The 15,744-nt window shown below is 38.9% G+C and overlaps 1 protein-coding gene across 1 annotated transcript in view; it reads left to right on the forward strand.

Moving 5' to 3' along the window:
• LOC126236667 (cytoplasmic dynein 2 heavy chain 1) overlaps nt 1-15,744 on the forward strand; it is an 873,274-nt gene that overhangs the window by 8,307 nt on the left and 849,223 nt on the right. The window contains exon 2 of the mRNA XM_049946146.1: nt 1,221-1,391. Coding sequence (XP_049802103.1) covers nt 1,314-1,391 — 78 coding nt within the window. The 5' untranslated portion in view covers nt 1,221-1,313. The remainder of the gene's footprint in view (nt 1-1,220; nt 1,392-15,744) is intronic.

Genomic DNA, 15,744 nt, shown 5'->3' on the forward strand with positions numbered 1-15,744 from the left:
TGGGGCCGTGCTCATCTTAACAGTAACTTTGATCTTTCTTGATGGAAAGAATAATATCGAAGAATAATACGAAAGAGTTGCCTTCGTGTTGTAAGGATAACTCGTACTTCATGCAAGTGCACAACTTGGAACTTTTCAAATACTTTCTCACTATTATGTATATACCTATTCCAAATGCATCGCTGTTAGAGTCAACACAGGTGAAAAAGTAATAGTGAGTAAAACACATTTAGTGCCAGTAACTATATTTGCACTTCCAGGTAAAATACATTAAACACAACCAAGGAACATTTAATTACATACGTAAAACTCGTTTGTTCAGACAATTCCAACAACTTTGTTTCCTTGTTGAGGATTCAGAGAGCAATTCTGTTTACTGTTCGAAATTCTTCCCTCAGGTGCTTTCATACATTATACAAGAAAACTCAGCAAGTTCAAAAGATAAATTATAATGTTTCTGAGTAGAACCTCCTTACCAACTACAACTTCCTATATTTTCATGTTTTGCAGGCTACTATGAATAAGCATCCTCCTGTTCTATGTAACCTTTGTTTTCAATAGACACTTAGCTTTGTCCCAAGTGTATAAGAGTGTTCTAATTTGTAAGCACTGGTATCAGGTATGGCATGAATTCAGTTACTTTTCTACATTGCACTTTTCTGCTCCTACATGTAATGATTAATACCATAATATTCTTGTGTGTTGGTAGCATTTTTTACAGTCTGATACTAGTTCCACTCTTGAGCATTTTAGGGGTACCATGCAGCTCTTAAAATTGAAATGCAAATGTAAGAATTCGCAATTTAAACTATGTGTTTCAGTTGTCTATCAGGAATCTGAGAATACAGCAGTGTTCTGATATCACTAGAATAGTTTTATGTGACATCATAATATTGTTGTGATACAAAACATGTAGTCAACATTGTTTCACATTCTCTATTCTTAAAGAAAACAGATAATGCTTCAAATTTAGGCAGTAAAATACGAGTACTGTAAAATTTTTCTGACAGGTGTGTCATAGCAGCTAGTGAGGTGTAGTTGCAGAAATGTTTGGAAACATAAGGTGTTATTCTGCTAAACATTTCTTAGATATGAGTATTTAAATGTTAAATGCAATCTGTGAGCCTCAGAGTTACTTTTGTTGGGTTTTAGTTACTACTAATATCTAATGAACTAAATGGCTGTATAAGTCATTTCTAACTGGATACATTCTGTTTAAGGTTGATGCAGGAGAAGGGAAGAACAGCTTACTCGTGTTTTTCAAGATTCAGCCAGATGTTATTACGCCTGACAACATCTATGAGACAATATCCATGACAACTGTAGCCAGTTCACCTTTAGTCACATTTTATTATACTATCAAGGAAGTATATACTCCAATTTTATTGCAGGTATGTGTTACAATTGGAATACAAGTCATTTTGTGTTCTCACAGCTGTTAGTGAAACTATAGACCACGTGTAAGTGATTGGTGAATGTAAGGTTACAGTCTGTGTTTTTTGTGGTCTTAGGTGTAAATAAAATTATTTTTTTATTGATAGACACATGTAAAAGTACAAGAAAGTATCCTGAATTTTGGAAGTATTAGGCACTTTCTTGGAGAGGAAAGAAGGATAGGCTAGGGATGGTTTAAAAAGGAAGGGCATTTCATTCGGACCCCCACAATCTACATATACATAAATATTCTGTAGGCCACCCTGTTGTGCATGGCAGAGGGTACATTATACCACCAATAGTCATTTCCTTTCCTGTTTGGCTCATAAATGGAGCAAGGAAGGGAAAAATGACTATCTATATATGTTCATGTGAACAATAATTTTTCTTATCTTGTCTTTGTGGTCATTATGCAGAATGTAAGTTTGTGACAGTAGAATTGTTCTGCATTCAGCTGTGGGCTAACATGTTGCAAGATCAAATGGAGGCTCAACCTTTGCTATGTGCGGGTTCCTCAGCTGACTGCAGAATGATTCTACAGCCACTAGTTTAACATTTTGCATAGGGACCATGAAGACAAGGTAGAGAAATTAGGGCTCATATGGAAGCATATCAATAGTGGTTCTTCCCTCACTTCATTGCCTGTTAAAGAGGAAAGGAAATGACTACCAGATGCTATTCACAGTGAGACAGTACAATATGCAATAAAACACGTTGCAGTTACGGTCGTGTGACACTACACTTATCGATGCGACACTTGTGTTTCCAGTGGGATGATACAATGTGTGGTACAATACGTGATGTGGCTCACGGTACGACAAGCAACAAGGCAGCATCAATCACCTTTCTGTTTGAGTTTCGTTCGCAGTCATGAGCTCTTCTGAAGAGGACGTTGTTGTGTCTTATCATTACTTAAAGCTCAAAAAACTGAAAAAGAAAAGGAAGTACTGGGTACATCCATACAATGCTATAAATATCCACTGTACTTCAGCTGTGACTTCTCGTGTGGTCTCTGAAGACAAAAAATTCCACATTTTCTTCAGGATGAGTCCAGACAGTTTCCACGTTTTGTGGAGCAATTAATGTCAGGAGCTCTGACAAATTTTTGAATTGCTATTTCTCCTGCTTCTACTCATTACAATAAGGTTAGTTGGTGAAAGTGTATAAATGACGTTAAAAATTCCAGCACGAAAAGTTTAATTTTTGTAAGGTTACCTAGTGTGGTATTTTATTCAGTTTGGCACATGTGTAAATAATGGTTACAAATTAATAAACCTAGGATAGTATTTCTACAACTGTTCAGTTCTGGCCGGCCGCGGTGGTCTAGCGGTTCTAGGCGCGCAGTCCGGAACCGCGCGACTGTTACGGTCGCAGGTTCGAATCCTGCCTCGGGCATGGATGTGCGTGATGTCCTTAGGTTAGTTAGGTTTAAGTAGTTCTAAGTTCTAGGGGACTGATGACCACAGATGTTAAGTCCCATAGTGCTCAGAACCATTTTTTTGTTCAGTTCTGCAAATTAGTAAATGATTCATCTTGAGAAGTATTTGGAAGAAACGTTGCTGGATTTGAAGTGGGGTCAGTCATCATCAGTGGTGTAGCCTTGGGTGGTGAACTCTGTGTGTAATGGTAGGCAGTGTATTTGAAGATTAGATTTACTTTCATTCCAATTGATCCGTAGTGAGGAGGTCCTCCAGGATGTGGAACATGTCAGAAAAACAACAATACATGACAAATATTTACAACTAAAACAAATAAGCTAATGTACCATTCCACAGGTCCCAAGTGGAATGATCGTCATTTTTTAATGAACACTAAGTGTCATTTTACAAATACTAATGCACTGAATTTAAAATAAAAAAGTTTTTTATTTATTTATAAGGTAATACAACTACTTTAATACTTATTTACAATGAACACATTACTGCCCTGAAATGGTGCAGAAGTTAGATTATACTAGCACACACACACACACACACACACACACACACACACACACACACACACACACACACACAAATTTTCAATGAACACATTACTGCACTGAAATTGTGCAGAAGTTATGTTGTACTTACATACAAATCAGTTGGTTTTACTAAGAAATGGAAGAAACCCATAATGACAAGAAAATTCCTGATGTGACCTTCTTAGATTCATCCAGCTATTGGTTCAGAAGTAACAGGACTTTAACTTAACACCTGTCACAAAGTTTCTTGAAATCAGGGAGCAAAGACTGAAAAAAAAAAGAATCTAGTCAATTGATGACTCCCAGTGTCTTCTCATTTCAGAGAGTTTTTCATTTTGGACTTCGGCTTGTATTGGCAGCATACAAAGAAGAAAAACACGGGCAATTCCACATTCCCCACAGCAGCCATAGGAGATGGCAATAAAGTTGCTGCCAACATTGTTGCAGATAACCGCCAATATATTTTGTGCATTTTGTCAAGAATGGAAAAGAGGTATTGCTTTCCTTCCACCATTAAAAGCCACTTCAAATAGGTATATTTTGTATGATGCAGTTTCTGAACTAAAACTCACCAAAAGTAACCCGACCAGCGACTACATTCTTCTCTACAAACTTTCCAAAATATGCTCACTGGTTTACTTACTTGTGAAGTATCACAATAACTATGAGCCATAACAAAAAGAAAATCAGTTCATTAACAAAGTATGATGTCACACTTATCGATGACTTGAAATTTCCTGTGCTGTGTATTGTATGCCACAAGGTGTATGGATCAACCAGCAGTCCATATTGTGCCACACAATTCAACAGAAATACATGTTGTTTGTCCCAGAATGAACCAGTTGAATCGCTTCAACTATATTTCTGTGTACTGTGCCAGTGTGAATTGCTCCTGCGTCGTATTGTGAGTTGCATCTCTATCATTCTGCATATTGCACCGCCTCACTAGGAACTGCTTTGTTATGGTACAAGATATCCTCCATCATATGGTGGCTTGCGGAGTATGTATGTGGATGTAGATGTAGATCATGGCTCTGAGTGACTTACCCTTCCTTTTTAACCATTCCCAATGAATTCTTCTTTCCTCTCCAAGGAAGTGCCTAAGAGCACCAAAAACTAGAATACTTTCTTGTATTTTCCCTTATCTGTATTGGCAGTACTCAGAATTTGGTCTCCTGAAGGTAAGTACTGACAAGTGAATCTTTTTCATAATTTTATAGTTTTCTCAAATGAGTTTTCCTTTTGACAGAATCACTTTTCTGTTTTGCTTAATGATTAAAAAAGCCTTTTTTGTATTACAGATAATCACATAAATTTCCTTTGTAACACTAGAGTAAAAGTGCTGCTACCGATTGCTGTAAGTGACATAAGGCCAAGTGAAAAGTCTCTGATGCATTGTCTTTTCAAACTGGGGAGAAAAAGGTCAATTCTATATTTAGAAAGTCAGTAGACATTACAGTTATACAAGTTGGAAGTTCCCAGTACAAGCATACTTAAAACATGAGGAATTCAGCTACCGATGTCTGAGACGAGTTGGAACAAGCTTTCAACCACAGAAATTTCAAATAGTGTAGTAGCCTTACTAAAAGACGAACAAGATTTCAACCACAGAAATTTGATATAGTGTAATAGCCTTACTAAAAGACTTTATTCTAACTGTTTTAGAATCATCCAAAACTTTTGAATACTGTTTCAACAATGTTATATCAGTAGTTTGTAAATTAAGAGATATTAAATTTGAAGTCAATGACGAGTGGCTCGGTTTGCCTGAAGCTTACAAGCCAGTGATTTTGGGAATCAAAGGCTCAGGAAGAAGGATATGTGGATAGCCTGTGTCCGTCCAAATGTTCATTAGAGTATTGTGTAAAAATTCAAAGTAAATCACTCAAGAACTCTTCGAGGTAGTTGGTAACAACATTCTCCCTTTATATATTACTTATATCTTTATATACTATACATATTAAAAATACATGTCCTGCTGAATGTTCATTAGAATATCATGTAAAAATTTGAAGTTAACTAAATAAGCACTTTTCGAGATTTCTGGTAACAGCGATTAGCTTTCTATGTTATGTTTGTATATTATACACATTAAAACAAGCATGTGGTCTATCTGTGTCTCCAAATGATCATTAGAATGTTGTGTAAAAATTTTGAAGTAAACCGGTCAAGAACTTTTCGAGATTTTTGGTGACAATGCGTCCCCTTTATATGTTACACATACAGGATGTTTCAAAAAGAATACAAATGTTACAAAGTATTATGTAGTCAAAACTATCGATCATTGTGCCATGGCTATTGGAGGAAATAATACATTGAGTAACTTGTATCCAGTACTGCTAGATGTCGATTGCCGTGCTGGCTGCTGTTTAAAGACACAAGAACACGTGATTGCCCTAACTTTGGACACTTTACAGATATATTAGTTGTTTTTCTTTGAATGCTGATAATTGTAAGTTAGATGCAGTAATCTGAAACAACAGCATGTAATTCTACCATGCTATGCTACTTTACTATTCTTCTAGACACCGTGGAGCTTGGCAGACATTTATCCCCATTTGTTTGGCATAAATTCCACTAGATGGTAGTGCAATCCTCAGGTACACCAATCCACTCTCTATACAGTAAAACTGGATTGGATGTCAGTATATATTATAGTCATAATGACAGTAAAACCTTTTTGGGGGTTTCTAAATGAATTATAGTGTATTAAATTCTGCATTTTTTCATAAAATAACCGTTTTATTTTCCTAACTGGAAAGTGGACCAGGAAGAAGCAGGGCAGCAAGAAGCATTCATTTTCACTCTAATACTGCAATCCTTCGTTCATCATGAGAGAGCTATTGAGTACATCATTCCATGACTGTCTACTCACATTAATCCACTTACTTCATGTTTACTATCTACTGATACATTCTGACTTCACGATATTGTGTCATACAAGTGTCATCATCGGCTATAAACAGTGTACTTTAGTGTCGGTGACTTATTGTTCCTTTTGCTATGTGAGATCACTCTTGTGTACACTGTTGTGCATGAATATATATTTCCATTCGGTAGCATAAGGCCTAAGTTCAACTTTTTTCTACATCTGGCATACTGTAGCTTTTTCATACACACATTCACACCATAACAGTCACACATATATTTATACATATAATTATTTATTTTTGGTGCAACCCTTACATTTCGGTACCCAATTTCTAACTATTGTGTTTCCTGTTTTACCCAGGATGGGATTCTGTAAGGACACGTAAATACTAATGTAAACCTAAGTGCATAGTTGCTCACTGGCTACTAATACATCACACTTTCAATATTCATATATTTACTTTCTATCAGTTCGCAGTTCATCCTTTATCAGTTTTTTAATGAGTTGTAAGGGGGTACATGCTTGACCTGTGTTTGTTGTTTTGACTTTCCTTTTTGCACCTGGAAAGAAAGGTATTGTCATAGGCGGGGCACCATCCTATCTCTCGAAGTATATTCAAGACTTAGTTTATATTCCTTCATTTCTCATGTAGATATCCCCTTTCCTGTAGCATGTAAATAGCCACTTGTTCAACGTAAATAGCTTGTACATAGTATCATAGTGTGTAGCTAGTTTTTAGTAGGTATTTTTTACTGCATCATCTGTATACACACACACACACACACACACACACACACACACACACACACACACACAGCTTAGTTCTTCCTAATTTCTTAATCCTAGTTTAATTCTGCAGTGTAGATATTTTATTTTCTTAGGAGTCAACTCTATAATTTCTCTAAGTGTATATTGCTTGGCATTTGTTTGCTAAGCTGTGAACACCGCCTGGTGGCTTACGCTGTGCTGTGTGCATGCGTGGAGGTTGTCAACCTTAAAGCTAGCAACTGCATGTGCACAGTTCTGTCCTCAGTCCACTTCGCCACTTCGGTGTGCTGCATCTCAATCATACACCTATTGTGTGTTTAAACAGTACAGTGTCAAATTAAATAATTTCTCGCACTTGTTGAGGATAATGTTTTCTTAGCTTCTCTGGCTCGTAAACATACAATGAAATCTTACATAACTAAAGCTTACATCCTAATAACACAACACACATGAAATAGGCAAAATGAAATCTTTCCATAATACTAATCATCAACCGTAATAAGTATATTCAAGTGAACAGTATGTCATCTCTTATATACATTGCTCCAAGCCATGCTTGATCAGTGTCAAACTATGTTGACTGCACAAAACATTTGCATGAGTAGAGCCCTTTTTCCTTTCCACTGTTCAAGTATACTAACTTATAGGCTCCTGGGTGAGGGATTTTTGATATAACAAATGGCCCTCTGTACAGAAATTGCTACTTGCAATTTAACTTACTGTAGTTTGTCAATTTTGGATGAGTCCTGAGGAGTGCTTGTTGTCCTACATGGTAGTCCTAATTTCTTATCATACAACTGTTTTCTGTATTCTATCTTTTCTTCAGAGCTAACCAGTGCCCTATGTATTTTCTCTTCATGCGATATTTCCTTCCTAGGGACCTTGGGTAGAGGTTGTTTCCAATATTCTACTTGTCTTTTGTCAAACAGCAGTTGCATAGATGTACAGCTGGTTGATCTGTGGGGGAGATTAACAACTTGCTGGAATGGGGTAACATCTTCGATTCACATTATGTGTTTGTGAGTGGCCTAAGTCCGGATAAATCTGTTAAATTCCTTGAATGTCCTCTCCGTGGGACTTGCTTCTGAGTGAAACCTGGATACAAGTATATGTTTAATGTTGTGAGTGTTCATGAACTCTTTTCAGCATTGCCTGTAAAGTATGATGCATTGTCCGTCATCAGCATTTCTGGCTTGCCTACTCTGGGTAGATAATCCATTGTAATTCTTCTGACGATTGTGCTCACAGTCACTGACCGCACAGCATATGATTTCATATACTTGGAGAAAACATCATACAGAGCAGCAACATATCTTACACCTTCTTTTCTTTGTGGATACAGTCCAGCCACATCCAAGGAAACTATTTCCAAGGGTCTTTTAGGTAATATCAGTTGTAGTTCAATTAGTTTTGAGTTATTTGTATGTTTATCCTTCTGACAATCAACCCAATTCTGTATTACATGCAGAACTTTCTGTTTTAAATTTAGTTAGTAATAATAAGTGCTTATCTTACTAAGGCATTTGGAGATGCCATAGCATCCCCAAACAGTGTTAGTATGTAATATAAAGCTGTTAATGTGATCCTCTGGTAAACAGGCACCCCACTGGCTCTGCTCTGGGTGGTATCGGTGAAATGATACACATTGGTAAATAATAAAAAAATTTTCAACCTATCATCATTGTTCAGCAGCAGTTTTAACCTTACCTTTTGCCATCTGGGATCCTTCTGCTGTAGTTGCTCCATGAAATATCCTGATGTAGTTTGGCTCCTGTGTTTTACTTTTCATCCACAAAACCCTAATTTCAGAATGGTTCTCCGTGAATTCCAAGAATTCATGTAGACTTAGTGGAAACCTTGTTATAGCATCAGCAATTACATTTTGATTACCTTTGATACATACAATTTCAGAATCAAATACCTTTGAAGACAAACACCACCTAGTGATCCTCCCATGTAAGAGTTTACAAGTGAGAAGGAAGAACAAAGACTGATGGCGACAATACACCTTTTTATGCTTTCCCCAACTTTTGTAACACATGTATTACTGCAAGAGCTTCCAATTTGGTCATGGAATAAGCTTGTTCAGCTTCAGATGGGGTCCTGCTAGCAGCACTAATGGGTCACCTCCCCATTCGTGTCAGTGATTTGGAATAAACAAGTGTCCAGGCCTTGGGAGTATGCGTCTGTACACAGACAAAACTCCTGCATCATGTCAGGATGATGTAAGATTTTGGTGCTCAAAAGAGCTTCTGTAATGTTGTCAAAATCAGTTTGCCATTGCTTGGTGCATAACCAGGGTGGTTTCTCCATAGAAGATTCAATACAGCATCACTGTTTAAAAGCTTCTGTGGTATAAACTTTCTGAAGAAAGATACTAATCCAAGATGCTCTTCAACTGTTTCTTATTTTGAGGTACAGGACAGTTTCTGATAGCATTGAGCTTCTTAGAGTCTGGAAGTATGCCTTGAAGTGATATGTGTCCCAGGAATTTAACCCTTTCCATGCTGAAATGTGGCTTCATTAGGTTGGCTGTGACTCCGTATTCTGAAAATGTATACAAGACGAGCAAAGAGCTTTAAGTGTTCTGACCACATGGAGGTATCAGTCGGTACACCATCTACATTCACAGTGATTCTGCTGAAGAATTCAGGTCCTAAGATAGATCTAAGCAGAAATAAATATGCCTGCACTGACATTTAAACCAAAGGTGTGAACGCAGAACTCGTAGCTTCTGCTCCCACATACAAAGGCAGTATCCTTATGTTTATCTTCATGTTGAGTACTTTGCCAGTACAAGGCTTGGAGATCTATTATAGTGATGTAGTTTATGGAATTTTAGAAGTGGTTCTTCCAGGTTGTCATGCTGCATCCTGACAGAAATGATAGTTTTATTTATTCCTTGTGCATCAAGCCCAATGCAGACACTACTGTCTGATTTGCTAACGACCAAAATGGGCCTTCAGTATGGAGATAAGCAAGGTTGTATTATTTCTCAGTTTAGCATTCTATTGATCTCTTTTCTCACAGCCTCCTTCTTGGCCCAGGGAATGGGTTAAGACAAAAAGCAGAAGGTTTTGTGTGGGTACATCTCCATTATGTATTTATATCCCTTGATTGTGTCAGTGCATCATTAAACAATATGAGCACAACATATTAAAAGTGTGTGCAGTTCTTCCTTTTGTTCTTGCATAAGACACACTGACTCACTTTCTTGGCATGCACAATCTCAGGGCCTGTTTACTCTTCCTTGATTGCACAATTCCCTGTGTGTTAACAAACATGCTGGTAGCATAGAAGAATTGTATTTGAACATCAGGAGTGTGTTCTTGTTTGCTTACTCTGGCATTTCACTTGACTAGGTCTACTGATTATTTTTGGTCGTTCACAACAAAATGACACTTCCCCCTCCCAATGTCAGTTTGTGCTTGGTGCTTCCTAAAAGTGTCTATGCTGATAAGGCAGTTTACTATTAGCCTTTCAACCACAAGAAAAAAATGCACTGTAAAGAGAAGCTATCAGTTTGAATAGGAATCCATGCCTGCAATTTTACGCCTTAGACTTACCTCCTACAGCTGTTTGGGTTTTGCAATTTTGGACTGGAAGTGTCGATATGTGTACTCATCTTTGTAATTGATCAAACAAACCCTGTGAAATTATATTCATTGTAGCTCCAGTGTCCAGTACTATGGTTATTGTGTATTGTGCCTGTACTGTACTGTGTCTTCATTTTCATCTACACAGTTGGTAATATCTTCCTAACACATGCCATCTTTGATATCACCACAGTTGTCATATCTAAGAAAACAGCTCTTAACTAGAATGGGATTTTCACTCTGCAGCGGAGTGTGCGCTGATATGAAACTTTCCTGGCAGATTTATAACTGTGTGCCAGACCGAGACTCAAATCAGGACCTTTGCCTTTGGTAGAACACTTGCCTGTGAAAGGCAAAGATCCTGCATTCGAGTCTCGGTCCGGCACACAGTTTTAATCTGCCAGGAAAGTTTCAGCTCTTAACGAGTTCCACCTCCCACTCCTATTACTGGCCATGAAATGGGGACCTGTTGAGCCTGGTTCAAATTTTCCAAATTACCCTGCACACTGAACTCCTCATTAGGGATAACATCAACTATCTGTGCATTGTGCACCTGGTTTTGCCAGTTAGGCTAATATCTTGTGCGGTTCTCAATTTGAAATTTTGTTGTCCCTGCCTGCTATTTGAAACGTAATTTTGATTGTACTGATTATAGTCAGGCAGCGACAGATTATTTTACCATCTGATTGCATTCTGCCCTTGCCAGTTGCCATTTGGGTCGTCCCCTGTTGGCGGCGCCTTGTGCTTGTGCTTACTATAACCTCTTTGGCCACTAAATCCTGACCAATTGAAATTCTGTCCTTGGTCATTTTTATATCCTTGCTTGAATTTTTGTCCCTCTCCATTACCAAACTGGTTCCTGTTGGTATTGCTGCAAGGGGGATATGGCTGCCAGCAGTATTGTTTGTTATTGCCATTCCCTCCACTTTGTTATTAGTTTGTGTGATGTCTCTGTCTGTGCACTGTCACTTTCTTGTTATGCAGGTCTCTCTTCATAGATAATATCAGTGGACTCGAGAACTGAGAGAAAATTCGCTATATTGTGCTCAGAAGTGGTGATTAATTTCTCATGTTTGTTAGCTGGTAGTTGGCTTTTCAAAATTTATAGCACATCTGTGTGTGATATTGAGTTTGTCTGGTAATGGATTTTATTTAGACAATTCTTGAAGTATCTTCTGAGCCCTCTGAGTTTAACATTGAATGGTGCTGGATTAAACACTTCAGATGTAGTGCGGTGGACCAGAACTTGTCTAGAAATGATCCTTCAAACTGTTGGTAGGTGTGACACTTTCCCGCCATGTCAGTGGCCCACAGCAAGACATTATCCTGTGTGTAACCTACCACAAAGTGTATCTTCTGTGCTTCAATCCAATTCCTTGGCAAAATGTCCCAAAAGTCTCTTACGAACACGAGTGGGTTTGTTTGCTTACCTTTGGAAGAAAAAATTAAAACTACCTGTGACATAATAAGCCTTCATCCATGAACAAAGAAGAAAGGCACACAGCGCTGTCTGTTGCCGGCGTGGCATTGTTTTGATGTATCAGATCGTATTCCAAATACCTCGGTGCAACAGGGGCAGAAGTTGGCAGCGCCTGCTGCATGCTATAGTTGCGATCTATTTCACCTGGTAGATTTCAAATGCAGATAGATGTTCATATTACCTATCCTGTCTGTTGACATCTGATAGCTTGGGGTTGAATGTTCCCTTTCCTTTTCACCATTTCTAGTGGTATTTGTGGTCACTTTCCATCTCTCATCTATTTCAGCTCTTAGTTCTGCCTTTTGTACCGTCATTGCTTCCTTGATCACATGGCTACCCAGCCATTGACCTTCGTCTGTGCGAATGCGCACAGGTTGCCCAAACTCTTACGGGAATTGCCAAAGCGTGCGCGAGTAATGAGTGAATGGGCAAATGTCTATAAGGTACATTACATTTGTAGAATTGTGGACAGTTGGGAATGTGAGTCTCACGGGAAGCGTGCAAGGGATAAGTCCCTGCAGTCGCCCTATTCATCTGTGTCCTCGGTGGCTCAGATGGATGGAGCGTCTGCCAGTTAAGCAGGAGATCCTGGGTTCGAGTCCCGGTTGGGGCACACATTTTCAGCTGTCCACATCGAGGTATATCAACAACACCTGTCGGCAGCTGAGGGTTTCAATTAGTCATCATTTATTCCAGGGAAAAGCTGCACAGTCAACAACAGTAATCTGTTCTTTCGAGAACAGTTACTGTCTTCATATATATTTAGTATCATTTTGTTTTCTTCTGTCAAATTTTTACATAAATTTTTGGTGAAATATATTTGTTGTTTTGTTAAGTTTAATCATTGCTACACTCAAAACCAAACAAGATGTTTTTCACAAAATTTATCAGATATGGCTTCTGCTCTTATGTATGACAACATAGTAGGAATTAAGTTACTCATGAAAATTTTCATTTACCTACTTATCGAGGATACTAGGAGATGATAATTTTTCCCTACAGTCTGTGGATAGTTTAGGTAGAGGAGAAAAGTGATCTATGAAGAAAAGAATAGAATTACCCAGCTGGGGAGGTATTACACACCATGTAATAAATTGACTTAACTTCAGTGAATCTTCTATCTGCTTATGGGTTCACAGATACATCAGCCCTCTGCACCCCCCCTCCCCTCTCTAGTTTTGCAGCATTGGTAGAAAATCTACATTTGCTTTTCACAACATTCTCAAAAATTGCACTCCACTCAACAAAATCTCTCAACATTCCACATTTTACAAATACAGGCCCCTTAAACATTACAGGCACACTAAGAGTGACTTTCTGTACATCTACATTGAAAATTAATATCTCCAAACCATTTACTTTACTGTCAATTTTGAAAATTCTACCCACATTTAACACTGAACATTGACCAACAGTTTTGTTTACTGTAGCAACCCACCACTTTCCCCACTGCACTCTTTCCATTACAAACTTATTTGCTAATGTTAACTAATTCGTTGTAACTTATTTTACTGTCAATCACACAGACTCTGCCAACCACTTCAACTTGCCAACCTGTCAAAACCTCATCAACTTTGTCCACCACTGGATCACCACTAATCCACAGATTCTGTCTCCAAGTATCTAGTGAATATCCCAAATGTTCCCCAATTTCATCCACTTTCTTCCCTGCACAATATTGCTCTGAATCTAGTTTAGTATCAATAATCTGTAAAATAAAGGAAAGGCAACAACCTATCTGTAGTGAACTGTTGCAGGGAGCACACAGACATGTACCAGGCAACAGTATCCACACTGGCTTTCGAGCTCTTGCTTCTTTCTTTGAGCAAATGTACACACATACAACCTTACAGACAGCCAAACGCATGCTCAGGAGTAGCCACAGTGACACTGATTATTGATACTTGATTACTGAAATCAGTTGCCTGAGCTGATGGAGATGAGGAGGAGATAATGGGAAAGAGGCAGGTATGTGGACCGATGACTGTGGCTGCTCAATAAGGTGAAAGGAATACAGTGGACAGGACAGAAAGAGGTAGAGATGTGGGGAGAGTGAAGGGGAAAAAGGAGATGAAAAGAGGGAAAGGGAGGGAAGAGAGAATGGAGAGGGGTACAAAAAAAGGGAGGAGAGAGATAGATAGAGAGGGGTTGGAGGGTGGAAGGAGGGACAGGGAGGGGACAACAGGAGAGGGAAAGAGAGCAGGTAAGAAAGAGGGGGGAACGAAGAGGGGAGAGAAAGGGAGAGAGAGAGAGAGAGAGAATGTCAACTTGGGGGAGGGGAGGGGGGGTTGCGGGAAGGCAGTGCTTGTCCTGTATGGAGAAGGAGTGGTGTGGACAGAAGGAAGAGGGGAAAAGGTAAGGTGAGACAGTGGGAACAGGTTAGCAGTGGCTTACACCAGGGGGATTGTGAGAATATGGTATATGCTGGAGAAACAGTTCCCAAATGCAAAGTTCAGAGAAACTTGTGCTGTAAGGGAGGATCCAGATGGCCTGCATAGGGGAGCAGCAGTAGAAGTTATTCCTGTTGTGTTGTGCAGCATGTTTGTCAATTGGATGGCCAAGTTTGCAGTTTGCTACAGTTTGGCAGTGGGCATTCATGCAAGTAGACAGTTGATTACTTGTCATTCACACACAGAATGCTGTACAACTGTTTTTTCAATCTGTGGGTCGTGACCCCCAGTGGAGTAACAGAGTTGTGCTTGGGGAGTTGTGTTTGCAGAAGGAAACATGTTTTGTGACGATCATGTGCTATGGAAGGAATGTGACAAGGTTTCATGACAGCACATCGTGAACTTGCTAACATTCAGATGAGGCACTTATTTCTAGTAATGAATATGAAATAGTTTAAACTTGTTGAACGCTCCAAATATTTAAAAACTTGTAGCGGTGAGAAGTGATACGATGTCTATCGAACTCTTCTGACATCTGCAGTAAGGAACTAGGGTGGCAAGAGTCACTGAGTCCTCAGTATACTGCACTCACAAGTTCACTGTAGAGAGATTTGTGGGGAGAGGGAAGGACAACACTAACTTCCAGGTGGAACTGTGGTGTTGGAGCAGTGTTTTGTGCAGTGCTGTGAACCTTGTGCCAGTCATCTGCTGTGGTAAAAATATCACTGGGTACTATAACAATTCATGAAAGTTAATTCGAAGATGCTCACTTTAGATGTGATATAAAATGGCTGCAACAAAACACGCACACACGCGTACATGCGTGCACTCACTCACACACACACACACACACACACACACACACAAAACACTTCATACGATGGTTACTAGGATGCATTTCAGTCAATGTGCTTCGCACCAAACAATAGATTGTTAGGATTGGCAGCAGGGAGAGAAGGCACAAAGTACAGCAATTTCTACCAAGCTGATGTAGGACGCTTGGGCTCACCTCAGATTGTAATTGACACACTGTGTCTTCACGCTGTTTTCATTTTCACAGCTCTGTAGCATGATTGAGATTCACACAAAATCATCATCACTTGTTGTCTGGTGCATTTCTAATTTCTTTTATGTTATTAATTATGATTGCCGTGAAGTGAATCAATTATTTTAGTAGTGTTTTGTGCTCTGCTATAGGTAGGATATAGCATGTATACTAACACATCACGTATTTAGATGAG

Source organism: Schistocerca nitens, chromosome 2 (assembly GCF_023898315.1).
Source record: "Schistocerca nitens isolate TAMUIC-IGC-003100 chromosome 2, iqSchNite1.1, whole genome shotgun sequence".
In the NCBI taxonomy this organism is placed as follows: domain Eukaryota; kingdom Metazoa; phylum Arthropoda; class Insecta; order Orthoptera; family Acrididae; genus Schistocerca; species Schistocerca nitens.